Source organism: Ovis aries, chromosome 2 (genome assembly GCF_016772045.2).
Source record: "Ovis aries strain OAR_USU_Benz2616 breed Rambouillet chromosome 2, ARS-UI_Ramb_v3.0, whole genome shotgun sequence".
Classification (NCBI taxonomy): domain Eukaryota; kingdom Metazoa; phylum Chordata; class Mammalia; order Artiodactyla; family Bovidae; genus Ovis; species Ovis aries.
The window spans coordinates 105,110,676-105,136,060 of NC_056055.1; the positions used below are offsets into that span (position 1 = coordinate 105,110,676).

Sequence of the window (25,385 nt, forward strand, 5' to 3'; positions counted from 1 at the left end):
CTGTGAAGCAGTCTCTCATGAGCATCAATGTCTCCTCGCCACATCTAAGAGATACCACATGATGTTAGGGCCTGTCTTTCTTGCTCCCTCCCTAAGGCCATCTCTCGGTGCATTGGTTACTGGGGATATGGTCAGGTCCTCCTTTTTCCTGGCTGGGCCGTATTCCATCTTCTGTGTACCTCACCTCTCTCTCCATTCATCCGTCCGTGTCCATTTGGTATGCTTCCGTGTCCCAGCTAATGTACCTAAGGTGGCGATGTCCATCTGGGTGTGCGTGTCTTTTGGAATTCGGGTTTTCAAACTGTATGCCATGTGGTGGGGGACTGCCCCTTCCTATGGCGGCTGGCTTTCGGACTTGTCAAGGCGCTTGACACCAGTGTCTTAGTGGCTGTTCCCCACCAGCGCCCTGGGAGGGTCCCCTTTCCTTGACCTCACTCTTAGCTTTTCTTGTCTGTCGATGTTGTGCTCGTGGCCATTTTCAGTGGGGCCAGTTGATCCCTGGGCAGAGTCTGATTTGCAAACGTCTAATATTCACCTCGCTGAGTATCATTTCGGGTGCTTTTTTGTTTCATTATTGAAGTCGTAGTGTTTGCCTCATGATCCTTCAGAATTTGCCCTGTTTGATATTCTTTTCCATGACCTGCCCCTTTAAATTGTTGGAGGACAGGTAACAATTTCAAGCCCAGGAGTCCGGGTGAATATGCTGCTGCCCAGAAGCCACAGTGTCAGGTCATCGTTGGGCCATGTGGCTAGAACGTGCAAGCGTTTCTTAATGTCCAGCTCTGGTTTCTTCTGCAGCCAGAACTGTAGTGGAAGTCTCGTTTAGGGGCTGTAAATGAGGATGGAGTGTGCCGTAAGAAATACCAAATGCCTGGGTCTCATTTGGTCTGTTTCATTCGATTACTTTTTATACAGAATGGGAGGAGCTTTGGTACAATATTGTGTGTCCTGTGGGATTCCAGAGTTCTTAGGAGTTTTCCGTGGAGAGATAGCTACTCATCTTTGGATTCTGTTCTCATGGAGGTCATTACAGAGAGTTGAGAGAACTGGACAGACGTGCCTAAGTGTTGGTTGAGTATCTCCTGTGTATGTGACAGTTTGATTTTGTTCATCTCAACGTCCTAATTTCTCCCAGGCTTCCTTCATTCTCCTCTGGCAATCAGAAGTTTGTTTCTCCGTTGCTCAGTCTGAATGCTTTCTCCTGAATCAGTTTGTGATGTGCACTTTTAAGATATTTGCGGTGACTTTGATAGGACTCTTTCCGATTCTGACTGACTTCACTTAGTAGGATTACCCCTGGATAGAACGATGTTCCTGCAAAGGGCATTCTTTCCTTCTTCTTCGCGGCTGAGTCAGTTTCCATCATGCTCACGGATCACTTCCTTCTGGACGCGTGTGTCTGTGGACGTCCTGTGTGCTACACATAGCAATGTCCCCTGTGTTGTAAATGGTGCTGCAGTGCCCACGTGAGTCACTTGTCTCTTTGAAAGCTGGGTTTCTCCAAATATACCCCTGGAGCTGGGTGGGCCACATCACCTGCTTGCTGAGTTTTCACCTTTTCAGGGCACTCCTCTCCTCTTCTTTCCATGGCTGCTACCATTTACGTGCCAGATGCAACATAAAAGGCTTCCCCTCTTCTAATCAGCCTCTCCACCATTTCTTCTTTCCTGCTATTTTTTTTTTTCTCTCACTAGACTTTTTGATGAGGGCCTTCACACTGGAGCAAGTTGATCCCTCTCATTGTACTTTTCATTTGGATTGTGTCTTGGAATTCATGAGTTTGAGTAGGTTATCATAGGTCTTTTAAAACTCTCAAAGGTGGGAGTAGGATTTACTGGTTGAACTTGTCTTTTGCCTTGCTGGTGTCTGGCGAAATTGTATTTTCCATGTCTTGTGTTGTAAATTCTTTGAGAGTAGATATCTTTTGGAACCCAGAAGTTATTATGTATCAGTGTCTCCTTGCCACATCTAATTGATATCACAGGATGTTAGGGTCTGTCTTTCTTACTTACGCACTAAGGTCATCTCTGCGTACATAGGTTACTAGGGATGTGATCAGGTCCTTCCTTTGTCTGGCCCTGGCATATTCCATATTTCGGGGGCAGCACCTCTTTCTCCATTCATCTGTCCATGCCATTGGGTATGCTTCCTTGTCCTGGTTAGTGTACTCAGGGCTGCTGTGCCCGTTTGCGTGCCTGTATCTTTTGGAATTCTGGTTTTCAATCTGTGTCCTCTCTGGAGGGGGACTGCCTGAGTGTGGGGTGGCTGGCTTTCTGATTTTCCAAGGCACCTGATGGCAGTGTCTTTAGTGCCTGTTCTGCACCAGCTCTCCGGGAAGAGGCCCCTTTCCTTGACCTCACTCTTTGCTTTTCTTTCCTGTCAGTATTCTGCTCATGGCCATTTGAGTGGTCCAGGTGACCTTTGGTCAGAGCTTGATTTGCACATCTGTAATATTTGCCTTGGTGAGCATCCTTATTGGTGCTTTTTTGGCAGGTATGATTTCCAACCCAGCAGTCCGTGTGAATACGATGTTCCCAGAGCAATAGTTTTCAGGTTGCTGTCCGGCCATATGTCTAGAAGGAGGAAGGATTTCTTCCTACCCAGTTCTGGTATGTTCTGCAGTCAGAGGTTTAGTGGAGGCTCTGCTTGAGGGTTGTAAAAAAAAAAAAAACTGAATTGTGCCAGTTGTTGTATTTGTTCAGCCCTGTCTGACTCTTTGCAATCCCTTGGACTGCAGCATGCCAGGCTTCCTTCACTATCTTCTGCAGTTTGCTCAAACTCATGTCCACTGAGTCGGTGATTCCATCTAACCATTTCATCCTCTTTCACCCCCTTCTCCTCCTGCCCACAGTCTCTCCCACCACGAGGGTCTTTTCCAGTGAGTTGGCTCTTTGCATTAGATGGCTGAAATCTTGGAGCTTCAGCTTCAGCATCAGTACTTCCAATGAATATTCAGGGATGATTTCCTTTAGGATTGACTGGTTTGATCTCCTTTGTCAAAGGATCTCTCAAGAGTCTTCTCTTGCACCACAGTTCCAACACATGAATTCTTCTAAGCTTAACCTTCTTTATGGTCCAACTCTCACATCCATACGTGACTACTGTACATGTACATCCATACATCCATACATGACTACACATAGCTTTGACTCTACAGACCTTTGTCAATAAAGTGATGTCTCTGCTTTCTAATATGCTGTCTAGGTTTGCCACTGCTTTTTTTTTTCTCCAAGGAGCAATCATCTTTCAACTTGATGGCTGCAGCCACAGTGCATAGTGATTTTGGAGCCCAAGAAAATAAAGTCAGTCTGCGTTTCCATTTTTTTTCCCCATCTATTTGCCATGAAGTGATGGGACCTGATGCCATGATCTTATTTTTCTGAATGTTGAATTTTAAGCCAGCTTTTTCACTCTCCTTTTTGACCTCATTGAGAGGTTCTTTATTTCCTCTTAGCTTCCTGCCACTACAGTGTTGTCATCTAAGATTATGGATATTTCTCCCAGCAATCTTGATTCCAGCTTTAGCTTCTCCCAACTTTCATTTTGAGTGATATAGTCTGCGTGTAAATTAAAGAAGCAGGTTGTCAATACACAGCTCTGATGTATTCCTTTTCAATTTTGAACCAGTTCATTGTTCTTTGTCCAGTTCTAACTGTTGCTTCTTGACCTGCATACAGGTTTCACAGGAGGCAGATAAAGTGGTCTGGTATTGCCATCTCTTTAAGAATTTTCCACAGTTTGTTGTGATCTACACAGTCAAAGGCTTTGACATAGTCAATAAAGCAGAAGTAGGTATTTCTCTGGAATTCTCTTGCTTTTCCTATGATCTAACAGATGTTCATGATTTAATCTCTGATTCCTCTGCCTTTTGTAAATCCAGCTTATATATCTGGAAATTCTTGGTTCACATACTGTTGAAGCCTAACTTGAAGGGTTTTGAGCATTACTTTGCTGGCATGTGAGATGAGTGCAATTGTGTGATAGTTTGAACATTCTTTGGCATTGCCCTTCTTTGAGATTGGAATGAAAACTGACATTTTTCCAGTTCTGTGGCCACTGCCGAGTTTTCCAAATTTGCTGGCATATTGAGTGCAGCACTTCCACAGCATCATCTTTTAGGATTTGACATAGCTCAGCTGGAATTCCATCACCTCCACTAGCTTTGTTCATAGTGATGTTTCCTACAGCATACTTGTAGTCACACTCCAGGATATCTGGCTCTAGGTGAGTGATCACACCATTGTGGTTATCTGGGGCATTAAGACCTTTTTTGTATAGTCCTTCTGTGTCTTCTTGCCACATCTTCTTAATATCTTCTGCTTCTGTTAGGTCCATACCATTTCTGTCCTTTATTATGCCCATTTTTGCTTTAAATGTTCCCTTGGTATCTCTCATTTTCTTGAAGAGATCTCTAGTCTTTGCCATTCTATAGTTTTTCCTCTGTTTCTTTGCACTGTTCATTTAAGAAGGCTTTCTTATCTCTTCTGGCTATACTTTGGAGCTCTGCATTCAAATGGATATATCTTTCCTTTTCTCCTTTGCATTTTGAGTCTCTCTTCTCAGCTATTTGTAAGGCCCATTTAGACAGTCATTTTGCCTTTCTGCTTTTATTTTTCATGGAAATGGTTTTGATTACTGACTCCTATACAATGTTTTGAACCTCTGTCTGTATTTCATCAGGCACTCTGTCAGATCTAATCCCCTGAATCTATTTGTCAATTCCTCTGTATAATCATAAGGGATTTTATTTAAGTCATACCTGAATGGCCTAGTGGGTTTTTCTACTTTCTTCAATTTAAGCCTGAATTTTGCAGTGAGTTCATGATCTGAGCCACAGTCAGCTCCTGGTCTTTCTTCTGCTGACTGTATGGAGCTTCTCCATCTTCTGTTGCAAAGAATATAGTCAGTCTGATTTCAGTTTTGACCATCTGCTGATGTCCATGTGTAGAGCTGTCCCTTGTATTGTTGGAAGAGGGTGTTTGCTATGACCAGCGAGTTTTCTTGGTAAAACTCTGTTAGCCTTTGCCCTGTTTCATTTTTGTACTCCAAGGCCAATGTTGGCTGTTACTCATCTCTTGATTTCCTACTTTTGCATCCAGTCCCCTAAGATGAAAAGGACATCTTTTTTTGGTGTTAATTCTAGCAGATCTTGTAGGTCTTCACAGAACCGTTCAACTTTAGCTTCTTTGGCCTTCATTTTCATAGCTGAATGATCATTCCATTGTATGCTGATACCTGGAGTTTATCCTTTCATCTGTTGCCAGACATTCGGTTGTTTTTCCAGTGTGCCATTTGTAAACAGTTATGAACATTGTTGTGCACGCATGTTTTCCAGCTTGGGTTTCTGCAGGACCTGTGCTCAGCAGTGGTATGTCTAGATGGTCTGAGGGCACTCTTTCTGGTTTATTAACCAACCTCTGTACTCCTTTCCATCCAGCTCTACCAATTTACTTTTCCCCTTACAGTATAGGAAGGTTCCCTTTGCTCCAGGCTGTGTCTAGCATTTTCTCCTTGGAGGCTTGTTCACGATGACCCTTCTGACTGCTGTCAGGGGCAACCTCACTGGAGTTTTGATTTGCTATTCTGTAATCATTAGGGATGAAGAACTTGTCTTCCTGTGCTTTGGCTGAAAAGAGTATGAGTAAGTGTAAGTTTACTACACAAAGACCATGTCATCCAGTCCAATCACTTCATGGCAAATAGATGGGGAGACAATACAAACAGTGACAGATTTTCTTTTGGGGGGCTCCAAAATCGCTGCAGATGGTGACTGCAACCATGAAATTAAAAGATGCTTGCTCCTTGAAAGAAAAGCTATGACCAGCCTAGACAGCATATTAAAAAGCAGAGATGTTACTTTGCCAACAAAGGTCTGTCTAGTCAAGGCTGTGGTTTTCCCTGTGGTCATGCATGGATGTGAGAGTTGGACTGTGAAGAAAGCTGAGCGCCGAAGAATTGATGCTTTTGAACTGTGGTGTTGGAGAAGACTCTTGACAGTCCCTTGGACTGCAAGGGGTTTCAACCAGTCCATCCTAAAGGAAATCAGTCCTGAATATTCATTGGAAGGACTGATGTTGAAACTGAAACTCCAACACTTTGGCCACCTGATGAACTGAGTCATTTGAAAAGACCCTGATGCTGGGAAAGATTGAAGGCAGGAGGAGAAGGGGACGACAGAGGATGAAATGGTTGGATGGCATCACCGACTCAATGCACATGAGTTTGAGTAAGCTCCATGAGGTGATGATGGACAGGGAAGCCTGGCGTGCTGCAGTCCATGGGGTCACAAAGGGTCAGACACGACTGAGTGACTGAACTGAACTGAAAGTGTAGGTTGGAAACTGGCTTCCTGAATGTGAGCCCCATAGTATTTCTTTATCCTTGACCTCAGTTCAGTTCAGTCGCGAATGAGCTACTGAACTGAATTGAGGATTGATTACTCCCTTTTCTGAGGATTGCGTATATTTCTATCTAGGTTTTCTAGCGTTTGTATGCTTCTCCTCTTTCTTGTTCAAGGTCACAGCACGTTTACACTCGCCCTCTGTGATTGTGCGTGTCCAGCCGGCTCCTCCCTTCCATCTGGTCCCTTCTTTGTGGTCACAGTCACCGCCTCGATCCCAAATGTTATCTCTTCACGGCGAAAGGATGAAAATCGCCAAAATTTACGGCAATCCCACTCGCTGAATAGGGATAACTGCTCAAGTGCAGGCAGGCAGGTCAGGGACCTCCTCTCGTCGTTCCCTTTTTCTCCTGCATTTTCTCTTATGGAATATTTGTAAGAGCAGCGGGCGCAGCAGAGGGCATGCAGGCAGAGCTTTTTCTGCTAGGAACACAAATATTCGACTCCTGCTGTGCTTCCGGAGACATTCTCTTCGCACCTAGGTGGGGACCAATTTCTGCGTCGGACTGTTCCGTCTTTGCTGTTTTCAGCCCGTCGCTTCCGCCCGGAGTTGCTTTAAGTTCCCGCTGTGAGTAGCTACTTCCGCCAGGAGTGCTTAGCGTCTTGGACTTGGAAAGTGGCCCTGGGCGGCCTTGTCCTTCTCTCAGCCTGGCTACCCGAAGCCAGATCTCAAGGTGGAGGCGGCAGCGGCTGGGCCTGTCGCAGAGCGTTCTTTTTGCCCAAGTCCTGGGCCTGAGGTTACTTAGAGGTGCTGGAGAGGCGCCCAGCCTGGCCCAGCCCGGGCCTTCCCCGGGCCAGTGACGGTGGCCAGAGGCCTCGCCGCGCCCACCCCAGCCTGGGGCGGGGCGCGGCCTCCGAGCCCGGGTCCCGCCCCTGCTGCCTGCTGGGCGCGGGATCAGTGCCTCCGGCCCAGGAGCGGTGGAACCGTTTTGCGCCTCTGGGACTCCGCAGTCCCCTGGCTCCGGCCGCTGGAGAACATGGAATTTGCTGAGCTGATCAAGACCCCTCGGGTGGACAATGTGGTGCTGCACCGCCCTTTCTATCCGCCCGTCGAGGGGACCTTGTGTCTGACTGGCCACCACCTGATCCTCTCCTCCCGGCAGGACAACACAGAGGAGCTGTGGCTTCTCCATTCAAACATCGACGCCATCGACAAGCGGTGAGTGCTGGTCCCGTCCATCCCCTGTTCTGCGCGCAACTCAGATGCTTGTCTGCGGAAACCCGTCCTAGCGTTTTCCTTGTGTCCCCTCGCCCAACCAGTCAGCAGAACGACCCTCGCTCTGGCCTAGACTGAGGGTTTGAGTTTTAGAAAGCTGAAACCATCCAGTTGAGATACCGGGTTTCCATTCATTCTGATTGGGTTACCGTATGGCTGTTACTGTGATTATCATTTTTGGTACATAACACTATTTGAATGGATTTGCAACGTTTTCATTTTAAATTTCTTTTCCTTGCACCATCATATTCCTTGAATGTTAACTGCCCATCATAGTTCATGAAGTTGTGAGTGAATGTGATTACAAAGTCTTTACTTGCAACTTTTGAGGAAAACTGAAAGGACTCAGTATATAGTGTCTAAATTCCACAAACCCTTCTCCCCTCTCGGAAATGTTCAGTTCATCATATTTCTCCTTGTTTCTTACCTTCTGGATCATCAACTTAAGACTTCCCATTTTGGAAGATTCAGTTCAGTTCAGTCGCTCAGTCGTGTCCGACTCTTTGCGACCCCATGAATCACAGCATGCCAGGCCTCCCTGTCCATCACCAACTCCCGGAGTTCACTCAAACTCATGGCCATTGAGTCGGTGATGCCATCCAGCCATCTCATCCTCTGTCATCCCCTTCTCCTCCTGCCCCCAGTCCCTCCCAGCATCAGGGTATTTTCCAATGAGTCAACTTTTCACATGAGGTGGCCAAAGTATTGGAGTTTCAGCTTCAACATCAGGCCTTCCAATGAACACCCAGGACTGATCTCCTTTAGGATAGACTCATTGGATCTCCTTGCAGTCCAAGGGACTCTCAGGAGCCTTCTCCAACACCACAGTTCAAGAGCATCAATTCTTCGGCGCTCAGCTTTCTTCACAGTCCAACTCTCACATCCAACATTTCCTGATGAACAACATTTCACAGGAAAAACCATAGCCTTGACTAGACAGACCTTTGTTGGCAAAGCAATGTCTCTGCTTTTTAATATGCTGCCTAGGTTGGTCATAACTTTACTTCCAGGGAGTAAGCGTCTTTTGGAAGATTAGAATGTGTTTTATTTTCTTTACTATCTGTGCTTTTGCAAAGAACAGAATAGGCTCTTAAACAAAGGTATTCATTAATTGACTTTTGTTTGTTTGTTTTTTTTTTTTGCACCCCAGGCTCTCTTTCCAGGGTAGTGTCTCAGGAGGCTAAAAGTTATAGTTCATCTGTAGTCAAAATTACCATTTCCGCAATGGTTTTGTGTACTTTAGCCAGAAGGTGATTTGGTCATCCAACTTAGACTAAAGTATAAATGAATGACAATAGTTTTTTTGGTTAGTTCTCAGAATTTTGGAGAAGGCAATGGCACCCCACTCCAGTTCTCTTGCCTAGAAAGTCTCATGGGCGGAGGAGCCTGGTGGGCTGCAGTCCATGGGGTTGCGAAGAGTCAGAAACGACTGAGCAACTTCACTTTATCACTTTTCACTTTCATGCATTGGAGAAGGCAATGGCAACCCACTCCAGTGTTCTTGCCTGGAGAATCCCAGGGATGGGGGAGCCTGGTGGGCTGCCATCTATGGGGTCGCACAGAGTCGGACACGACTGAAGCGACTTAGCAGCAGCAGCAGCAGCAGCAGAATTTGGAGGTGGAGGAGATTCCCAAAGTGGTTATGCCTTAAAAGAAAATTATTTCTGATAGGAAAAGTTAAACAATATGAGTAAAATGATGATAGATTTATTTTCAAGCAGCAGACTCCTGTTTGACTCCTGAGATCACCTCCTGTGTAAAAGTTTTCAGTGTTCCTTTTTCGCCTTTATGGCGGTGGTGGTTAGTCACTCAGTCAAGTCCGACTCTTACAACCCCGTGGACTGTAGCCCACCAGGCTCTTCTGTCCATGAGATTTCTCAGGCAAGAATACTGGAGTGGATTGCCGTTTCCTTCTCCTGGGATCTTGAAGACCCAGGGATGGAGCCCTCATCTCCTGCATGACAGGCAGGTTCTTTGTAGCCGAGCCCCCAGGGCAGACCCCTTAGTCTGTCGTGTATGGCAGTTCTCGTTCTAGCCCTAATCTACTTTTCCCTGTTCAGTTCTTGCCATTCTCTTTCCTGAACCCATTTGCCCAGTCAGTCAGTCCTCACTTTTCATTTTGGTTCATCCGTGTCCTGCATTCTCTCACGTCTGTATTTTACTGACGCTCTTCCTTCTGCCTCGAATGCTTGCGCCTCCCAAATTTGTTAAACGTTCATTGAATGCCTTATGTTTCCGACATTTTGTGAAACATTACAGACAGCGCGATGAATAAAATATAGCTCTTGCCTTGCAGGAGGTTTACAGGCTATCATCCAGCCGTTGTTCACCCATCGGTACTCAGTGTAACCGTTTCAGTCTGCCGCTCGCTTCCCACAGCAGAAAGTAACCCTCCTCCCCTTGAAACCCTATAGCTCTTTATACCTCTCTCATAAATATTTGGTAAAATCTGTGTTTTGGTAGTTACGTATGTGTTAGCTCCTTGAAGCCAGGGCAGGAATTTGGTTAATTTTTATCTCCATCAAAGCTCCTATCTGTGGCACGGGCAGATAGGCACTTAGGAAATAAAAGGCTTAACCCCTGAGTGGAGCGTGGTGACACAGAATACAAATCAGAGTTTATCCGTGCTGTCAGCTCTTCTCTTTCTTTTTTATCTCTTCCTGTGGTTTGTTTTCTGTTTTGTCATCTGATATTTACCTAGCATTTACCACATGCTGGGCCTGGTTGGGCTTAAATGAATGTTTACCATAAGGACCTTTTAATCCTTCGAGAAATGACAGATTGCACACACTTTTACCTGGGAAGCAGCATGATGTAATGGAAAGCGCGTGAGCTAGGTGGTAAGATCCGCCTTTGTTGAGTTGTTGCTTTCAGAAAAGAGTTACTTCCTTGTGTCTTCTGTGGTGAGCACTGCCTGGGCTGTGGACATGCAGTGGTGGCTGAGACAGAGGAGGAGCTTGTATACTGGGGAGGAGATGGACATTCAAATAAATCAACAAATAAATATGTAACAGCATCAGGTAGTAAGTGCCAGGAAGGAAAAAAAGTCAGATGTGAGGATGGAGAGTGCCTGGAGGCAGTGTGTTTAGAAGGAATGTTTGAGAGGACAAGCGACTTGAATTAATGAAGAGAGGAAGCCTGCACTGAGTATCAGAGGAAGGCGCGTTCCAGCCTAGCTCCAGCCAAAGGAAATGCAAATACAGAGGCCTGAGACAGGAGCGTGGCTGGCTTGTGGGAGGGAGAACAAAGAGGCCAGTGTGGCAGGAGGGCACGGGGGCGCTGGGCGCCCAGAGAAACTGTGGTTGCAGGGATCAGCAGTGGCCAGATCACGCGGAGGCTGAGACGCCACTGTGATGGTTTTCGTGGGAAGCCCTGCAGAGCTGAAAGCATGAAAGTGTAGCAGCTGATAGATTTCTAGAAGATGGTTCTGGTCATTGGCAGAAAATGGGTGGCAGAAGGGCAAGAGTGGAAGCAGAAGGCCCGGGTAGAGGGTTGGATAGCTCAGGTGGAAGATGGTGCTGACATGTAAGTGGACTCAGAAGTAGTGTGATCAACCGTGGTCAGGTTTGAGGGGTATTTTAATTGATTTGTTAATGTTGGGCCGTACTGGGTCTTCACTGTTGCCCACGGGCACCTCTTGGTTGCGGAGCCCTGGCTCCTCCGCTCCGTGGCTCCTCCTGTTGTGGAGCGTGGGCTCTCGGGCACACGGGCTTCAGCAGCTGCAGCGCTTAGGGTTAGCTGCTCTGTGGCGCTTGGAATCCTCCCAGACCAGGTATGGAAACCGTGTCCCCTGCAGTGGAAGGCCGCTTCTTAACCACTGAACCACCAGGGAAGTCCTGGATGTATTTCGAAGCTTTAGCTGCTGTGAGTTTGTAAATGGGATGTGAGAGGAAGAGCGGGAGTGAAACGGACTCCTTCTGCCCTGCCTCTCATTAGTTAGGTGTCCTTGGGCGAACTGCTTAACCTCCCCGAACCTCAGTGTTTTCCCGCGAGGAAGAAAGCCCTTCTCATATCCAGTATATTTGAATGTTTGACGTGCTCATAGAATATGTTCGTGTACAGTGCGCACAGAATTTTATTTAATCCCTTCCGCAGCCAAGGTTGTACACAAGGTTCACAATTATAGTATGTCTTTTGTTTTTATGGTAGAAAGTTGGGTTACTCCTCGTCGGTTGATGGCTCACCGTTTTCACGACTGGCTCATTGCAGTCTTTTTTGCTTTTGTTGGTCTTCTGCAGCCCTGATTTTCTCTCTTTCCACTTTGTCCTCAAGCACTACGGGCAGCTATGTCCAGTGCTGCAGCTTGCCCTCAGATAGGTGTCTGTCCCTGTAGACTCTAGAGCACTGGTGTGTGGGTGTGCACACGTGTGCACATGGGAGTTTGATTTACCGAAGTAGGATTATGTGTCGACCTTGTTCTGTTTGTCAGCGTTTTAATTCAGTACTCTTTCCGAGTTCCCTTCATGTTGCTGCATGTACCTCTGTCTCACTGCTTCTGATCGCGGTGTTAGATTCCAGACGGCCTGTGCTGTGCTGGGCTTAGTCGCTCAGTTGTGTCTGACTGTTTGTGACCCCATGAACGTAGCCCACCGTGCAAAGTGCCTCCAGTGGTTCACTTATCCCACCCTCTAGATAATCTCCAGCTCCCTACAATCTAACAGCTCTGGTAAACGTCCTCACTCAGGTCCCGTTAGTCTTCAGCTGAGTTACTCTGAGTTTCTCTGAGTGCCTAGCGTGGGCTCAGCCAGAAAGCCGCTGCGCGGGTCACCTCACAGAGAATGCCAGGTGACTCTCCAAAATGCCTGTTCCACTTTGCCCCCTCCCACCATGATTCTTATTTCTACCGTGTTCCTACCAACGCGTGGTATTGTTCTCCTTCGAGTCTTTGCCAGTGTGATGACTGGGAAATGGTGTCTCTTGTTTTACGTGTGCTTCTGTCATTACCAATGAGTAAGTGTTTCTCAGTGGAGTGTGCATGCGGAGACTTGAGACAGGGGCATGGCTGGCGTGCCGGAGGAAGGAGAGAGGCCAGTGGGGCAGGGGGGCAGTGCGCGCAGGGAGACGGCAGACACTTCAGCAGTGGCCAGGCTGGGTAGGGCCTGATGTGCCCCCTGGGGTGGTTTTCATGGGGAGCCTTGGAGAGCTGAAACCTTGAAAGTGTAGCATTTGATAGACTTCTAGAAGATGATTCTGGTTGCTGGCAGAAAATAGATTGTAGAAGGGCAATGATTTGTTAGCAAATCATTAATTTTTTTTTCTCCTTTCTGTGAACTGCCTGTGAATTTCCTTGGCCCACTTTTAGAAACTGGGTTTGTTTGGTTTTTTTTTTTTTCGGCCAGTTCCTTATATAGTCTGTAGATATTAATTTTTCACTTAGACATTACAAATATCTTCTCCATATATCTCACCCATTTGTTGACTTTTGGGTGGTGCCCTTTGTTAAAGAGAAGCCTTTGATTTTAATGCAAAATCTTTCAATATTTTGTGGTTTGTGCTTTTTAAGTGTTACTTAAGTCCTTCCTTATTGCAGTATTACTAGGATATTCTCCTAGATTTTCTTCCATATTAGCTTTATAGTTTTACCCTTCATTTTTAGATCTTTAATCCATTTTGATTCTACATTCATTTCAAGTGTGGTAAGAATCCAACTTTGTTTCTTTCCTCCATCCAGCAATCCAGTTTTCCTAAAACCATCATCTAACAGCCTACCCTTGACTGATTTTCTCATACATCAAGGGGCTTTATGCATATATGTATATGTAATATATAAAGCTTTGGCTGCATCCCATAAGTTTTGTAATATTGTGTTTTTGTTTTCACATTTCTGTCTGTACTTTATAATTTCCCTTGTGATTTGTTCTTTGCTCTGTTGGTTATTTAAAAATGTATTAATTTTCACAATTTGAGAGTTTTTATTTGGAGTATAATTGCTTTACAATATTGTCTTCATTACTGCTGAACAACAACATAAATCAGCTCTAAGTATCTGTGTGTCCCCCTCCCTCTAGAGTCTTCCTCCGCCCCCACCCTACGCCTCTAGGTCTTGGCAGCGCACTGAGCTGAGCCCCTTGTGTTATTTGGCAGCTTTCTACTAGCTGTCTGTTTTACACTGGCAGTGCACGTATATGGGTTGTACTCTCAGTTTGTCCCACCCTTTCTTCCCCCTGCTGTGTGCAAAAATTCAGTCTCTACATCAGCATCTCTATTCCTGCCCTGCGAACAGGTACCCTTTTTCTAGATTCTGCATACATGCATTAATATGCAGTATTCGTTTTTCTCTTTCCTGGCCTACTCCACTCAGTATGACAGACTCTAGGCTCATCCGCATCACTACGGTGACCCTTCCATTCCTTTTTACGGCTGAGTAATACTCCATTGCATATGTGTACACATCTTCTTTGTGCGTTGACCTGTCGGTGGACATCTAGGTTGCTTCTGTGTCCCGGCTGTTGCAGGGATGGGGGAGCCTGGTGGGCTGCCGTCTATGGGGTCGCACAGTCAGACACGACTGAAGTGACTTAGCAGTTAGCTGTGCAAAAGCTTTGAAGTTTAATTAGATCCTATTTGTTTATTGTTTTTGCTTTCATTACTCTAGAAGGTGTGTGTCAAGGGGATCTTGCTGTGATTTATGTCAAAGAGTGTTCTTTTTTTTTTTTCTCTAAGAGTTTTATAGTATCTGGCCTTGCATTTAGTTCTTTAATCCATTTTGATTTTATTTTTGAGTCGAGTTTTAGAAAGTGTTTTCATTTCATTCTTTTACATGTAGCTGGCCAGTTTTCCCAACACCATTTATTGAAGAGAAGCTCTTTCCTCCGTTGTATATTTTTGCCTCCTTTGTCAAAGATAAGGTGCCCGTAGGTGCATGGGTTTATCTCGGGGCTTCCTATTTCTCTACATTGATATTTCTGTTTTGGTGCTATTGCTGTACTCTGTTGATTACTATAGCTTTGTAGTATAGTCTGAAGCCAGGAAGCTTGATTACCGCAGCTCTGTTCTTCTCTCTCAAGATCGCTTTGGCTCTTCAGGGTTTCCATGCAAACTATAAAGTTTTCTGTTCTGGATCTGTGACGAATGCCATTGGTAGTTTGATAGTGACGGAGTTGGATGTGTAGATTGCCTTGGGTAGTATAGCTATTTTCACAGTATTCTTCTAGTCCAAGAACACGGGCTGTGTCTCCATCTGTGTGTGTCGTCTTTGATTTCGGTCACGATTGTCTTACACTTTTTTGTGTACAGGCTTTTGTCTCCCTAGGTAGGTTTATTCCTGGATATTTCATTCTTTTTGTTGCAGTAATGAATGGGATTGTTTGCTCAGTTTCTCTTTGTGAGCTTTCATTGTTAGTGCATAAGAATGCAAGGGATTTCTGTGTATGAATTCTGCACCCTGCGACTGTATCAAGTTCGTTGGTTAGCTCTGATGGTTTTCTGGTGGCGTCTTTAGGGTCTTCTGTGTACAGTATCATGTCATTTGCAAACAGTGGCAGTTTTACTCCTTCTGTTTCAGTTTGTGTCCTTTTAATTTCTTTCTCCTTGATTGCCATGGCTAGGACTTGCAAGACCATGTTATAACAGTGGCAAGAAGCCGCACTCTTGTGTCTTCCTCATCTTAGGGGAAATGCTTTCAGGTTTTCACCATCGAGCAAGTTGTTTGCTGTGGGTTTGTTGTATATGGCCTTGATTATGTTGAGGTAGACTCCCTCCATGCCCACTTTCTAGACAGTTTTAATCGTAACTGGGTGTTTAATTTTGTCTTTCCCTGCATCTATCAAAATATTATCATATGGTTTTTATCTTTCAGTTTGTTAATATAGTATGTCACGTGGATTGATTCATGTATATTGAAGAATCCTTGCAACCCTGAGATAAACCCCACTTAATTATGGTGTATGATCCTTTTTAATGTGATGTTGGATTCTGTTTGCTGGTTGGATTCTGTTTGAGGATTTTTGCATCTATGTTCATCAGTGATACTGGCCTGTCATTTTCTTTTTCGTGTGGGATATCTTTGGTTTCTGTATCAGGGGAATGGTGGCCTACTAGAACGAGTTTGGAAGTTTTCTTTTGTCTGCAGTTTTTTGGAAGAGTTTAAGAATAGGTGTTAGCTCTTCTTTGAATGTTTGATATTAAGAGAATTCTCCTAGGAAGCAATCTGAGCTTGTGCTTTTGTTTGTTGGAAGATTTTTGATCATAGTTGGTTTTTTTTAAATTATTCATTTGTCTCAATTGGGTCTTGGTTGCAGCATGTGGGATCTAGTTCTTGATAAGGGATCGAACCCCTGGCTGCCTGCATTGGGAGTGCGAGTCTTAACCCCTGGACCACCAGAGAAGTCCTAACCATAGTGTTGATTTCAGTGCTTATGACTGATCTGTTCGTGTTTTCTCTTTCTGGTTCAGTCTGAGAAGGTTGTACTTTTCTAAGAATTTATACATTTCTTCCAAGTTGTCCATATTGGCATATAATTGCTCAAAGCAGTCTCTCAGGGTTCTTTGTATTTTGCCGTGTCGGTTGTAATCCCCTTTTTCATATTTCTAAGTTTACTGATTGGAGTCGCTCCTGTTTTTCTTAAGGAGTCTAGCTGATGGTTTATCTGTTTTGTTTATCTTCTCAGAAAAACAGCTTTCAGTTTTATTGATCTTTGCTGTTGTTTTCTTCATTTCTTTTCCATTTATTTCTGCCATGATCTTCATGATTTCTTTCCTTCTACTAACTTTTTTTTGAGAAGGATTCTTCCTTTTCTAATTGCTTTAGGTGTAAGGTTAGGATGTTTATTTGATATTTTTATTGAGGTAGGGTTGTATTCTATAAAATTCCCTCTTAAAACTGCTTTTTCTGCAGCCCATAGGTTTTGGATCATTGTGTTTTTGTTGTCATTTGTTTCTTAGTACTTCTTTATTTCCTCTTTGATTTCATCAGCGATCTCTTGGTTATTTACAAGGATATTGTTTAGCCTCCATATGTCTGGTTTTTTTTTTTTCAGTTTTTTTTTTTTTTCCTGTAGTTGATACCTAATCTCATAGGATTGTGGTTAGGAAAGATGCTTGATATGATTTCAGTTTTCTGAAATTTACTGAGGCTTGGGTTTTGTTACTGATTTCTGACTTCATCCCATATGGTCAGAGAAGACACTTTGTATAATGTCTATCTTTTTTTTTGACCACACTCTGTGGCATGCAGGATCTTAGCGCCCCCGCCCCGACCAGGGATTGAACCCATGCCCCCTGCAATGGAAGGGCAAAGTCTTACCCATTGTACTGCCAGGAAAGCCGCCATATCTGTCTTTGTAAATATCTTGAGACTTGCTTTGTGGCCTCATATACAGTCTGTCCTGGAAAATTTTCTGTGTGTGTATGTGTGTGTCCTGTTGGGTAGCGTGTGTATATCTGCTAGGTCTAGTTAGTTTAAAGTTAGCTTATTGTATTAAGTTCTCTGTTCCCTTATATCTATCTGTCTGTTCTGTCCATTATTGTGAGTGAGGCATTAAGGTGTCTATTACTGTAGAACTACTCCGTTTACTTCTGTGAGATTCTGCTTCATACGTTTGATCTTCATTAGATGTGTGAATGTTTATAACTGTTATACTTTCCTGTTGTGCTGAACCTTTTATTGGTGCATAATGTTCCTCGTCTCATAACCATCTTCGATTTATAAACGATTTTTTCTAACATTAGTGAAGTCTTTCCTTGCTGTCTTTTGGTTGTTGTTTGCTTGGAATATCTTTTTCCACCATCCCTTCAGTTTCAGCTTGTCTATGTCTTTGGATCACAAGTGTGTCTCTTATGAGAGTATATAGTTGGATCATATGTGTCTATCCACTCTGTCAATGTCTGTCCTTTAATTGAAGAGTCTCACCCTCTTGCATTTCGGTTAATTGTTTGCCATTGCGCTGTTTGTTCTGTATGTGCCTTAGAGCTTTTTTGGCCCCTCATCTCCTGTGTTAATGTCTTTTATGGTGTGTGGTTGACTTTATGGCAATGAAATGTTTAAAATTTTTTCATTTACTTCTGTGTTTATTCTGTAGCTGTTTTCTTTATGGTTACCATGGGGATTAAATTTAACATCCTACAGTTAAAATACTCTTAATTTGAATTTATACCAACCACTTCAAAAAATACAAAAGGTCCACTCCTTTATAGCTCTGTCCCCATCCCTTTCCATGGAGGTCATAAAATTATGTCTTTATGCTTTGAGCCTGAGGGCATAATCTATTTCTTTAAAAAGTTATTAGTCTCTTAAATCGTGTATAAAATAAAACATGCAGTTACAGGCCATAGTTATAGTAATACTACCTTTATAGTGGCCCATGTATTTGCCTTTTTGAAATCTTATTTCTTCATACAGCTTCAAGCTACTATCTAGTGCCCTTTCATTTCCCTTTGCAGGACTCCCATGAGCATTCCTTGCAGAGCAGGTCTAGTGGTCAGAGACTCCCTCAGCTTTTGTTTATCTGGGAATGCCTTAATTTCTCCCTCACTTTTGAAGGACAGTTTTGCAGGCTATCAGGTATGTAGTTGACAGTTTTTCCTTTAACACTTTGAATATATCAGCCACCTGTCTTCTGGGTCCAGAGTTCTTGAGTTCTTGTTGTAGGTCTCTTTGAGTCAGTCTCACTTGGACTGCACTGAGCTTCTTGTTCATATTCACAGCTTTCAGCAGATTTGAGAAATTTTCAGCCATTGTTTTTGCAGGTGTTCTCTCTGCCCTTTTCTCTGTCTTTTCTCCCTGTAACGCCCACTGTGTGTGTTGGTCGGCCTGTTGGTATCTGATAGGTCCCTTAGGTTCTGTTCATTTTTCTTTAATCTTTTTTCTTTCTGTTCTTCACACTTGATAATTTCCATTGCCTTATCTTCCAATCTTCAAGTTTGCTAATTTTTGTCTCCTGCCTCTTGGGAATCTGCTTTTGAATCCCTCTTGTGAACTTCTCATTTCAGTTCTTAACACTTTTAAGCTCCAGAATTTTTTGGTTTCCTTTTAGGTTTTCTATCTCTTTTATCAATGTTTCCGTTTTGTTCACACATTATATTCTTGACTTTACCCACATTTTCCTTAAGCTTTTTGAGCATCTTTAAGACTGTTATTTTAGTCTTTGTCTAATACATCATCTCCCATCAAGTCTTTTTCAGAGACAGTTTCTGTTGATTTATAGTCACCTTTTGAACAGGCTGTGCTCCTCTGCTTATTTCTCTGCGTTGTGATTTCTTTTCCTCTGCTCAACACTGGACATTTGAACCTAATAATGTGGTGACTCTGGAGATCAGATTTTCCCTCTTCCTTGGGATTTGATGTTTTTTGTTTTGGGGGGTTTCTTTTGTTTTTGTTTTTTCGACTGTTATGGGATATCTCTATGCCAAGGATCAGCCTGAGGTATAAAGTTAAGATTTTCTCAGGTCTTTGCTGAGCCTGGGTTTGTTCAGTCACAGTTACTTCTTAATTTTCCCTAAAGGTACAGTTGTTTTCAAATGTCCTGATCTTTAATGTCTGGTTCCTGAAAGAGGAGAAGTGAAGAGTGAAGAGAAGTGAGGCGCGAGCCGACTGTCTAAATCCGCCGGAAGTCATCGATTGGAGGTGGGGGCAGCTTAGGACAGCGGCAGAAATCGCAACAACAGTGGCTGCCTGCCTCTCTGCACCTCTGTGATCAGGATCAGCAGTCAGCGACCACAGCACAGATCTCTGGTGTTTGAAGAACAGGGCCCTCTCTTCCCGTCTTGGCTCCTATAAAGTGTTGCTCTAGGAACACGGGCACAGCTGCCTGCCACTGGGCTAGGGCTGGGGAATGGGTAGCTGCTCTTTTATTAAGAGCTGAATTTACCCAAAACTAACGGCAATTTATTATCCAAGTCTCTCCCTGGAAGTTTAATAGACATGAGAGTTCCAGAGTAGTTACACAGAGGGTTTCTGGCAGTGCAGTTGTTACCCAGGTGGGAAGAGAGATTCTTACTTCTGGTTCCACTGTCTTCTTTTTGCTTTTACTGAGTTATGAGGTTTTTGTTTGTTTTTAAGTGTATTGTGGTACAAGTCCTTTATCAAATATAAGATTCACAAATGTTTTCTGTCAATCCGTGGTTTGTCTTTTTATTCTCTTTAACTGTGTCTTTCAGAGAGCAAACATCTAAAGACATACAATTTATAGTTCTTTTGTAGACTGGGCTCATAATATCTTATCTAAGAAATCTTTGCCTAACCAAAGGTCACAAAGGCTTTCTCCCATGTTTCCTTTTAGAAGCTTTATAGTTTTAGGGTTTTGGATATATGGTTCATTTTTAGTTGGCTTTGTGTATGGTTCTTATAAAGATCCAAAGTCTTTTTTCCGTATTGCTATCTCAGTGTTGTGGCACCATTTCTTGGAAAGCCTGCCCTTTCTTCAGTGAATTGTTTTGCACTGCTTCGTCCATATGTAAGTGAATATATTTCTAGACTTTCTTCTCTGTTGTGTTGGTCTGTTTGATGCCATTGCTGCCACGATGTTAAAGGATCTTTGAATTAGACAGTGTTAGATATCCAGTTTCGTCCTTACTCATAGTTGCTTTGGTTATTTGAAGTCATTTGCATTTCCTCGTGAATCTGTTTTAATTTACTTACTTATTTTTGGGTACGCAGTGCAGCTGGTAGGATCTCAGTTCCCCAGCCGGGGCTTCAGCCTGCGCTTGCTGCAGTGAAAGCACGACACCCTAACCCTGGGCCACCAGAGGCTTCCTCCGCGTGAATTCTATTTCTTGTTTGTTTTGTATTTATTTTTTGTTGACTGGAATATAATTGCTTTACAATGTTGCGTTGGTTTCTGCTGTACAGCGTGAGTCAGCCATATGTATACCTGTGCCCCCTCACCGTTGGACCCTCCCCCCCCCCCCCCCCCCCCTCCCCTCCCCCTCCCCTCCCCACCCCTTCCCTCCACCCCTCCGCTCCCGCCCCCAGCCCGCCCAGGGTCATCGCTGAGCAGCACTGAGCTGGCTCCCTGGGCTTCAGGGCAGCTTCCTGCTGGCTAGTTTTACACACGAGAGCACGTATACGTCAGTGCTACTCTCTCAGTTTGTCCCCCTTCGCCCCTCCCGGCTCTGTCTACAAGGCCATTCTCCATCTGCACCTCTGTTCCTGCCCTGCAAATAGTCCAGCAGTACCATTTTTCCAGATTCCCTGTATATGCATTAATACTCAGGGTGTGTTTTCCTGTTTCTGACTCGGGTCACTCTGTGACAGGCTCTGGGTTCCTCCACCTTAACAGAACTGGCTCAGTTCCATTCCGCCCCCTGGCTGAGTAACACTCCTTGTGTATTTGCGCCACGCCATCTGTATACGTTTCTCTCTCGGTGGCCATCCTGTTTGCTTCCATGTCCTGGCTGTTGTGAACAGGGCTGCACCTGCACGAACCTTGGGATACTTACGTTTTCTTGGGTTATGTTCTTCTCAGGGTATATGCCTAATAGTGGGATTCTTGGGTCATATGGTAGGTCTGTATTTAGTTTCTTAAGGAGCCTCCATACTGTTCTCCACAGTGGCTGTGCCAATTCCCACCAACACGGTAAGGGCGTCCCTTTTCTCCACACCTTCTCCAGCATTATTTATTGTTTGTAGGTTTTTTTGAAGATGGCCGTTTTGGCTGGTGTGAGGTGTGATACCTTAGTGTAGTTTTGATTTCTGTTTCTCTAAGAATTAGTGATGTTGAGCATCTTTTCTTGTGTTTGTTAGCTATCAGTATGTCTTCTTTGGAGAGATGTCTGTTTAGGTCTTCTGCCCATTTTTATTGGATTATTTTATATAAATAGAAAGAGAGAGAGCGAGCGCTCCATTAGCTGTTTGTATATAAGGAGATTAATCCTTTGTCAGTGCTTTGTCTGCAAAGCTTTCTCGAATTTTGAGGGTTGTCTTCTTGTTTATGGTTTCTTTTGTTGTGCCAAAGCTTTTAAGTTTAATTAGGTCTCAATTATTTATTTTTTGTTTTTATTTTCATTATTCTAGAAGGTGGGTCAAAAAAGATCTTGCTGTGATTTATGGCAAAGAGTGATTTTTTTTTCTGTTTTCATCTAAGAGTTTTGTAGTGTCTGATCTTACATTCAGGTCTTTAATCCATTTTAAGATTATTTTTGTGTATGGTGTTAGGGAGTGGTCTAATTTCATTCGCGCTGTCCAGATTTCCCAGCACCACTTGTTGAAGAGGCTGTTTTTTCTCCACTGTATATTCTTGCCTCCTTTGTTATAGATCAGGTGATCACACGAGCTTGGCGTTATCGCTGGGCTTTCTGTCTTGTTCCGTTGGTCTATATTTCTGTTTTTGTGCCAGGACTGGACTGTTGATTACTGTAGCTTTGTAACGTAGTTTGAAATTGCAGAGCCTGATTCCTCCACCTCTTGTTTTCCTTTCTCAACTTTGCTTTGGCTATTTGGGGTCTTTTGTGTTTCCTTACAAATTGTAAATTTTTTTGTTCTAATTCTCTGAAGACTGCCATTAATTTTGATAGAAATTGCATTGAATCTGTAGATGGCTTTGGGTAGTAGCAGTTCAGTTCAGTCGCTCAGTTGAGTCCAACTCTTTGCCACCCCATGGACTGCAGCACGCCAGGCTTCCCTGTCCATCACCAACTCCCAGAGCTTGCTCAAACTCGTGTCCATTGAGTCGGTGATGCCATCCAGCCATCTCATCCTCTGTTGTCCCCTTCTCCTCCTGCCCTCAATCTTTCCCAGCATCAGGGTCTTCTATAATGGGTCAGTTCTTGGCATCAGGTGGCCAAAGTATTGGAGCTTCAGCATCAGTCAGTCCTTCCAATGAATATTCAGGACTGATTTCCTTCAGGATTGACAGGTTTGATCTCCTTGCAGTCCAAGGGACTCGCCAGAGTCTTCAACATCACAGTTCAAAAGCATCAATTCTTTGGCATCAGTCATGGTATATTTTTTCACCCGTTTGTGTCCGCTTTCATTTCTTTCATCAGTATTCTGTGGTTTTCTGAGTACCGGTCTTTTCTTTCCTTAGGTAGATTTATTCGTGGGTATTGCACTCCTTTGTTGCGATGGTGAATGGGATGGCTTCCTTACTCTCACTTGCCATGCGTTCATCATCTATCTGTGACTGCCCTGGGTCTCTGTTGCTGCGTGTAGGCTCTCTAATTGCAGTGCTTGGGCTTCTCCTCGCGGTGGCCTCTCTTGCTTTGGAGCTTCAGCTCTAGGCTCGTGGGGCTCGGTTGATGCACTGCGTGGAGTCAAGTCTTGTGGCTTGCGGTCTCTAGGGGGCTGGCTTGGTAGTTGTGTGCACAGGCTCAGTTGCTCCTTGATCCATGGGATCTTCCCGGACCGGGGACTGAACCTGTGGAGCCTGCATTGCCGGCGGATCCCTAACCACTGGACCAGCAGGGAAGCCCTGTGCATTGCTTTTGTATCTTGAAACTATCAAACTCATTGATGAGGTCCAGTAGTCTTCTGGTGGAATCTTTAGAATTTTCTGTGGATAGTAACGTCATTTGCAAACAGTGACAGTTTTACTTCTTATTTTCCAATTTGTGTTCCTTTTATTTCTTTTTCTTCTCTGATTGCTGGAGCCAGGACTTCTAAAACCGGGTTGAATAAGTGGTGAGAGTGGACATCCTTGTCTTGCTCCTGATCTTAGGGAAAATGCTTTCATTTCTGTTTTTCACCACTGAGAATGATGTTTGCTGTGGGTTTGTCATATATGGTCTTTGTTATGTTGAGGTCGGTTCCCTTTGTGCCCATTTTCTGGAGTTCTTATCATAAATGGGTGTTAAACTTTGTCAAGAAGCTTTTTTTGGATCTGTTGAAACGACCATATGACCTTTATTTTTTCATCTGTTGACATGGTATGTCAAGTTGATTGATTGGTGTGGTTTGAAGAATGTGTGCATTCTTGGGATAAACTTCACTTGAGCATGGTGTATGATCCTTTAATGTGTTGCTGTTGTTCTGTCCTTAAGTCATGTTCATCTTTTGGGGACCCCACGCACCGCAGCATGCCAGACTCCCTGTCCTTCAGTATCTCCCAGAGTTTGCTCAAATTCATGTGCATTGAGTCGATGATGCTGTCCAACCATCTCATCCTTTATCACCCCCTTCTCCTTTTGCCTTCATTCTTTCCCAGCATCAGAGACTTTTCCAGTGAGTCAGGTGTTCACATCACAGGTGGCCAAAGTGTTGGTGCTTCAGCTTCAGCATCAGGCCTTCCAATGAGTTTCAGGACTGGTTTCCTTTAGGATTGACTGGATTGATCTTGCTCACCAGAGGACTCTCAAGAGTCTTCTCCAGCACCACAGTTTGAAAGCACCAATTCTTTAGTACTCAGCCTTCTTGATGGTCTAGCTGTCACATCTGTATGTGACTATCAGAAAAACCATAGCTTTGAGTATATGTTCCTTTGTCAGCAAAGAGACGTCTCTGCTGTTTGATGTGTTGACTAGGTCTGTCATAGCTTTCCTTCCAAGAAGCAAGCATCTTTGGACTCCATGGCTGCGGTTACTGTTCACCTAAGTAGTTGTGGCACGCCGGCCTAGCTGTTCCATGGCATGGGAGCATCTCCCTGGACCAGGGTTGAACCCATCGCCTGTGCACTGGCAGGCAGAGTCTTAACCCCTGGATCACTAGGGAAGTCCCAGCCAGTTGGGATTTTGATCCAGATTGTGGTGAATCTGTTGACAAATGAACTTGGTGAGAACTAACATCTGACATCTTCATATTGAGTATTCTGACATGAACAAGTCTGTTACTCCATTTGTCTTGCTTAGGTCTCAAATATTCTTCAGCAGGTGTTACAGTTTTCACTCTAGGTCTTTTACATCATTCCTTAGAATTCTCCTATGTCTTCCATATTCTGATGCTGTTTCAAGTGGTGTTTTTCCAGTTTCAACTTCCTATTCCTTATTTGTATTAGTCGAGTTTTTAACTTTCTGTATTTTACGACACATTGTCGTCTTAGGGCTTGCCACTCTCCAGGTCAGCTAATTTCTTTTGTTATTGTTGTTTTGTTGTTGTTTAGTCCTGTCCCACTCTTGCAACCCCATGAACTGTAGCCCACCAGGCTCCTCTGCCCATGACGTTCTCCAGGCAAGAATACTGGAGTGAGTTGCCATTTCCTTCTCCAAGGGATCTTCCTGACCCAGAGGTTGATCTTGAGTCTCCTTCTTGGCAGGTCGATTCTTTACTACTGAGCCACTTGGGAAGCCAGCTTATTTCTAGAGAGAGCAAATAATTTGCTTACTAGCCTGCCGTTGATATGCAAGCTATTGATTTTTGTATCCTTCAGTGTTGGTTACTACGAGTGAAATGACACAGAACATACAAGACACACAAGAGACAGACAGGACACCACTCTGGCCAGAGGAACAGACCTGGGCAAACTAATTGCCGTTTATTATTATAAAGCCCTCCTTAGGCAGAATTCCAGACTGTAAGAATAAGCCTTTTCAGTACAGTGCAGGTGCATACATGTTATCGTACAGCAAAGGGGAGTGAAATCTCTGTCTACTGCAGAGTCTGCACAAAGCCCTCATCTCCCTCTTATCTCAAGAAGGGAATGCTCCCTCATTTGCAAGGGACCATTAAACTCAAGGCTGTATCCAGACTCTTTGGCAGAACGCCTCTCGTATGCAAGGATCGTATGCAAGGACGCTCAGCCTGAGCAGAGAGACCCGTTTGCAGGCGCATCTCTGCTACCCTATTAACCCTTCACTTCAGCTTTACTAAATTCATTTACTTGAATAGCTTTTTTAAAAATAATTTTCTTCAGATTTTCTAAATAGGCAGTTGTTATCTACAACTAAAAACAGTGTTATTTC

The 25,385-nt window shown here is 44.1% G+C and overlaps 1 protein-coding gene across 1 annotated transcript in view; it reads left to right on the forward strand.

Moving 5' to 3' along the window:
• Positions 1-6,987: 6,987 nt before the first annotated feature.
• The window catches only part of MTMR9 (myotubularin related protein 9), a 63,492-nt gene continuing 45,094 nt past the window's right edge, over positions 6,988-25,385 (forward strand). Inside the window, exon 1 of the mRNA XM_004004446.6 lies at positions 6,988-7,559. Within this exon, the coding sequence (XP_004004495.1) occupies positions 7,378-7,559 (182 nt within the window). The 5' untranslated portion in view covers positions 6,988-7,377. The remainder of the gene's footprint in view (positions 7,560-25,385) is intronic.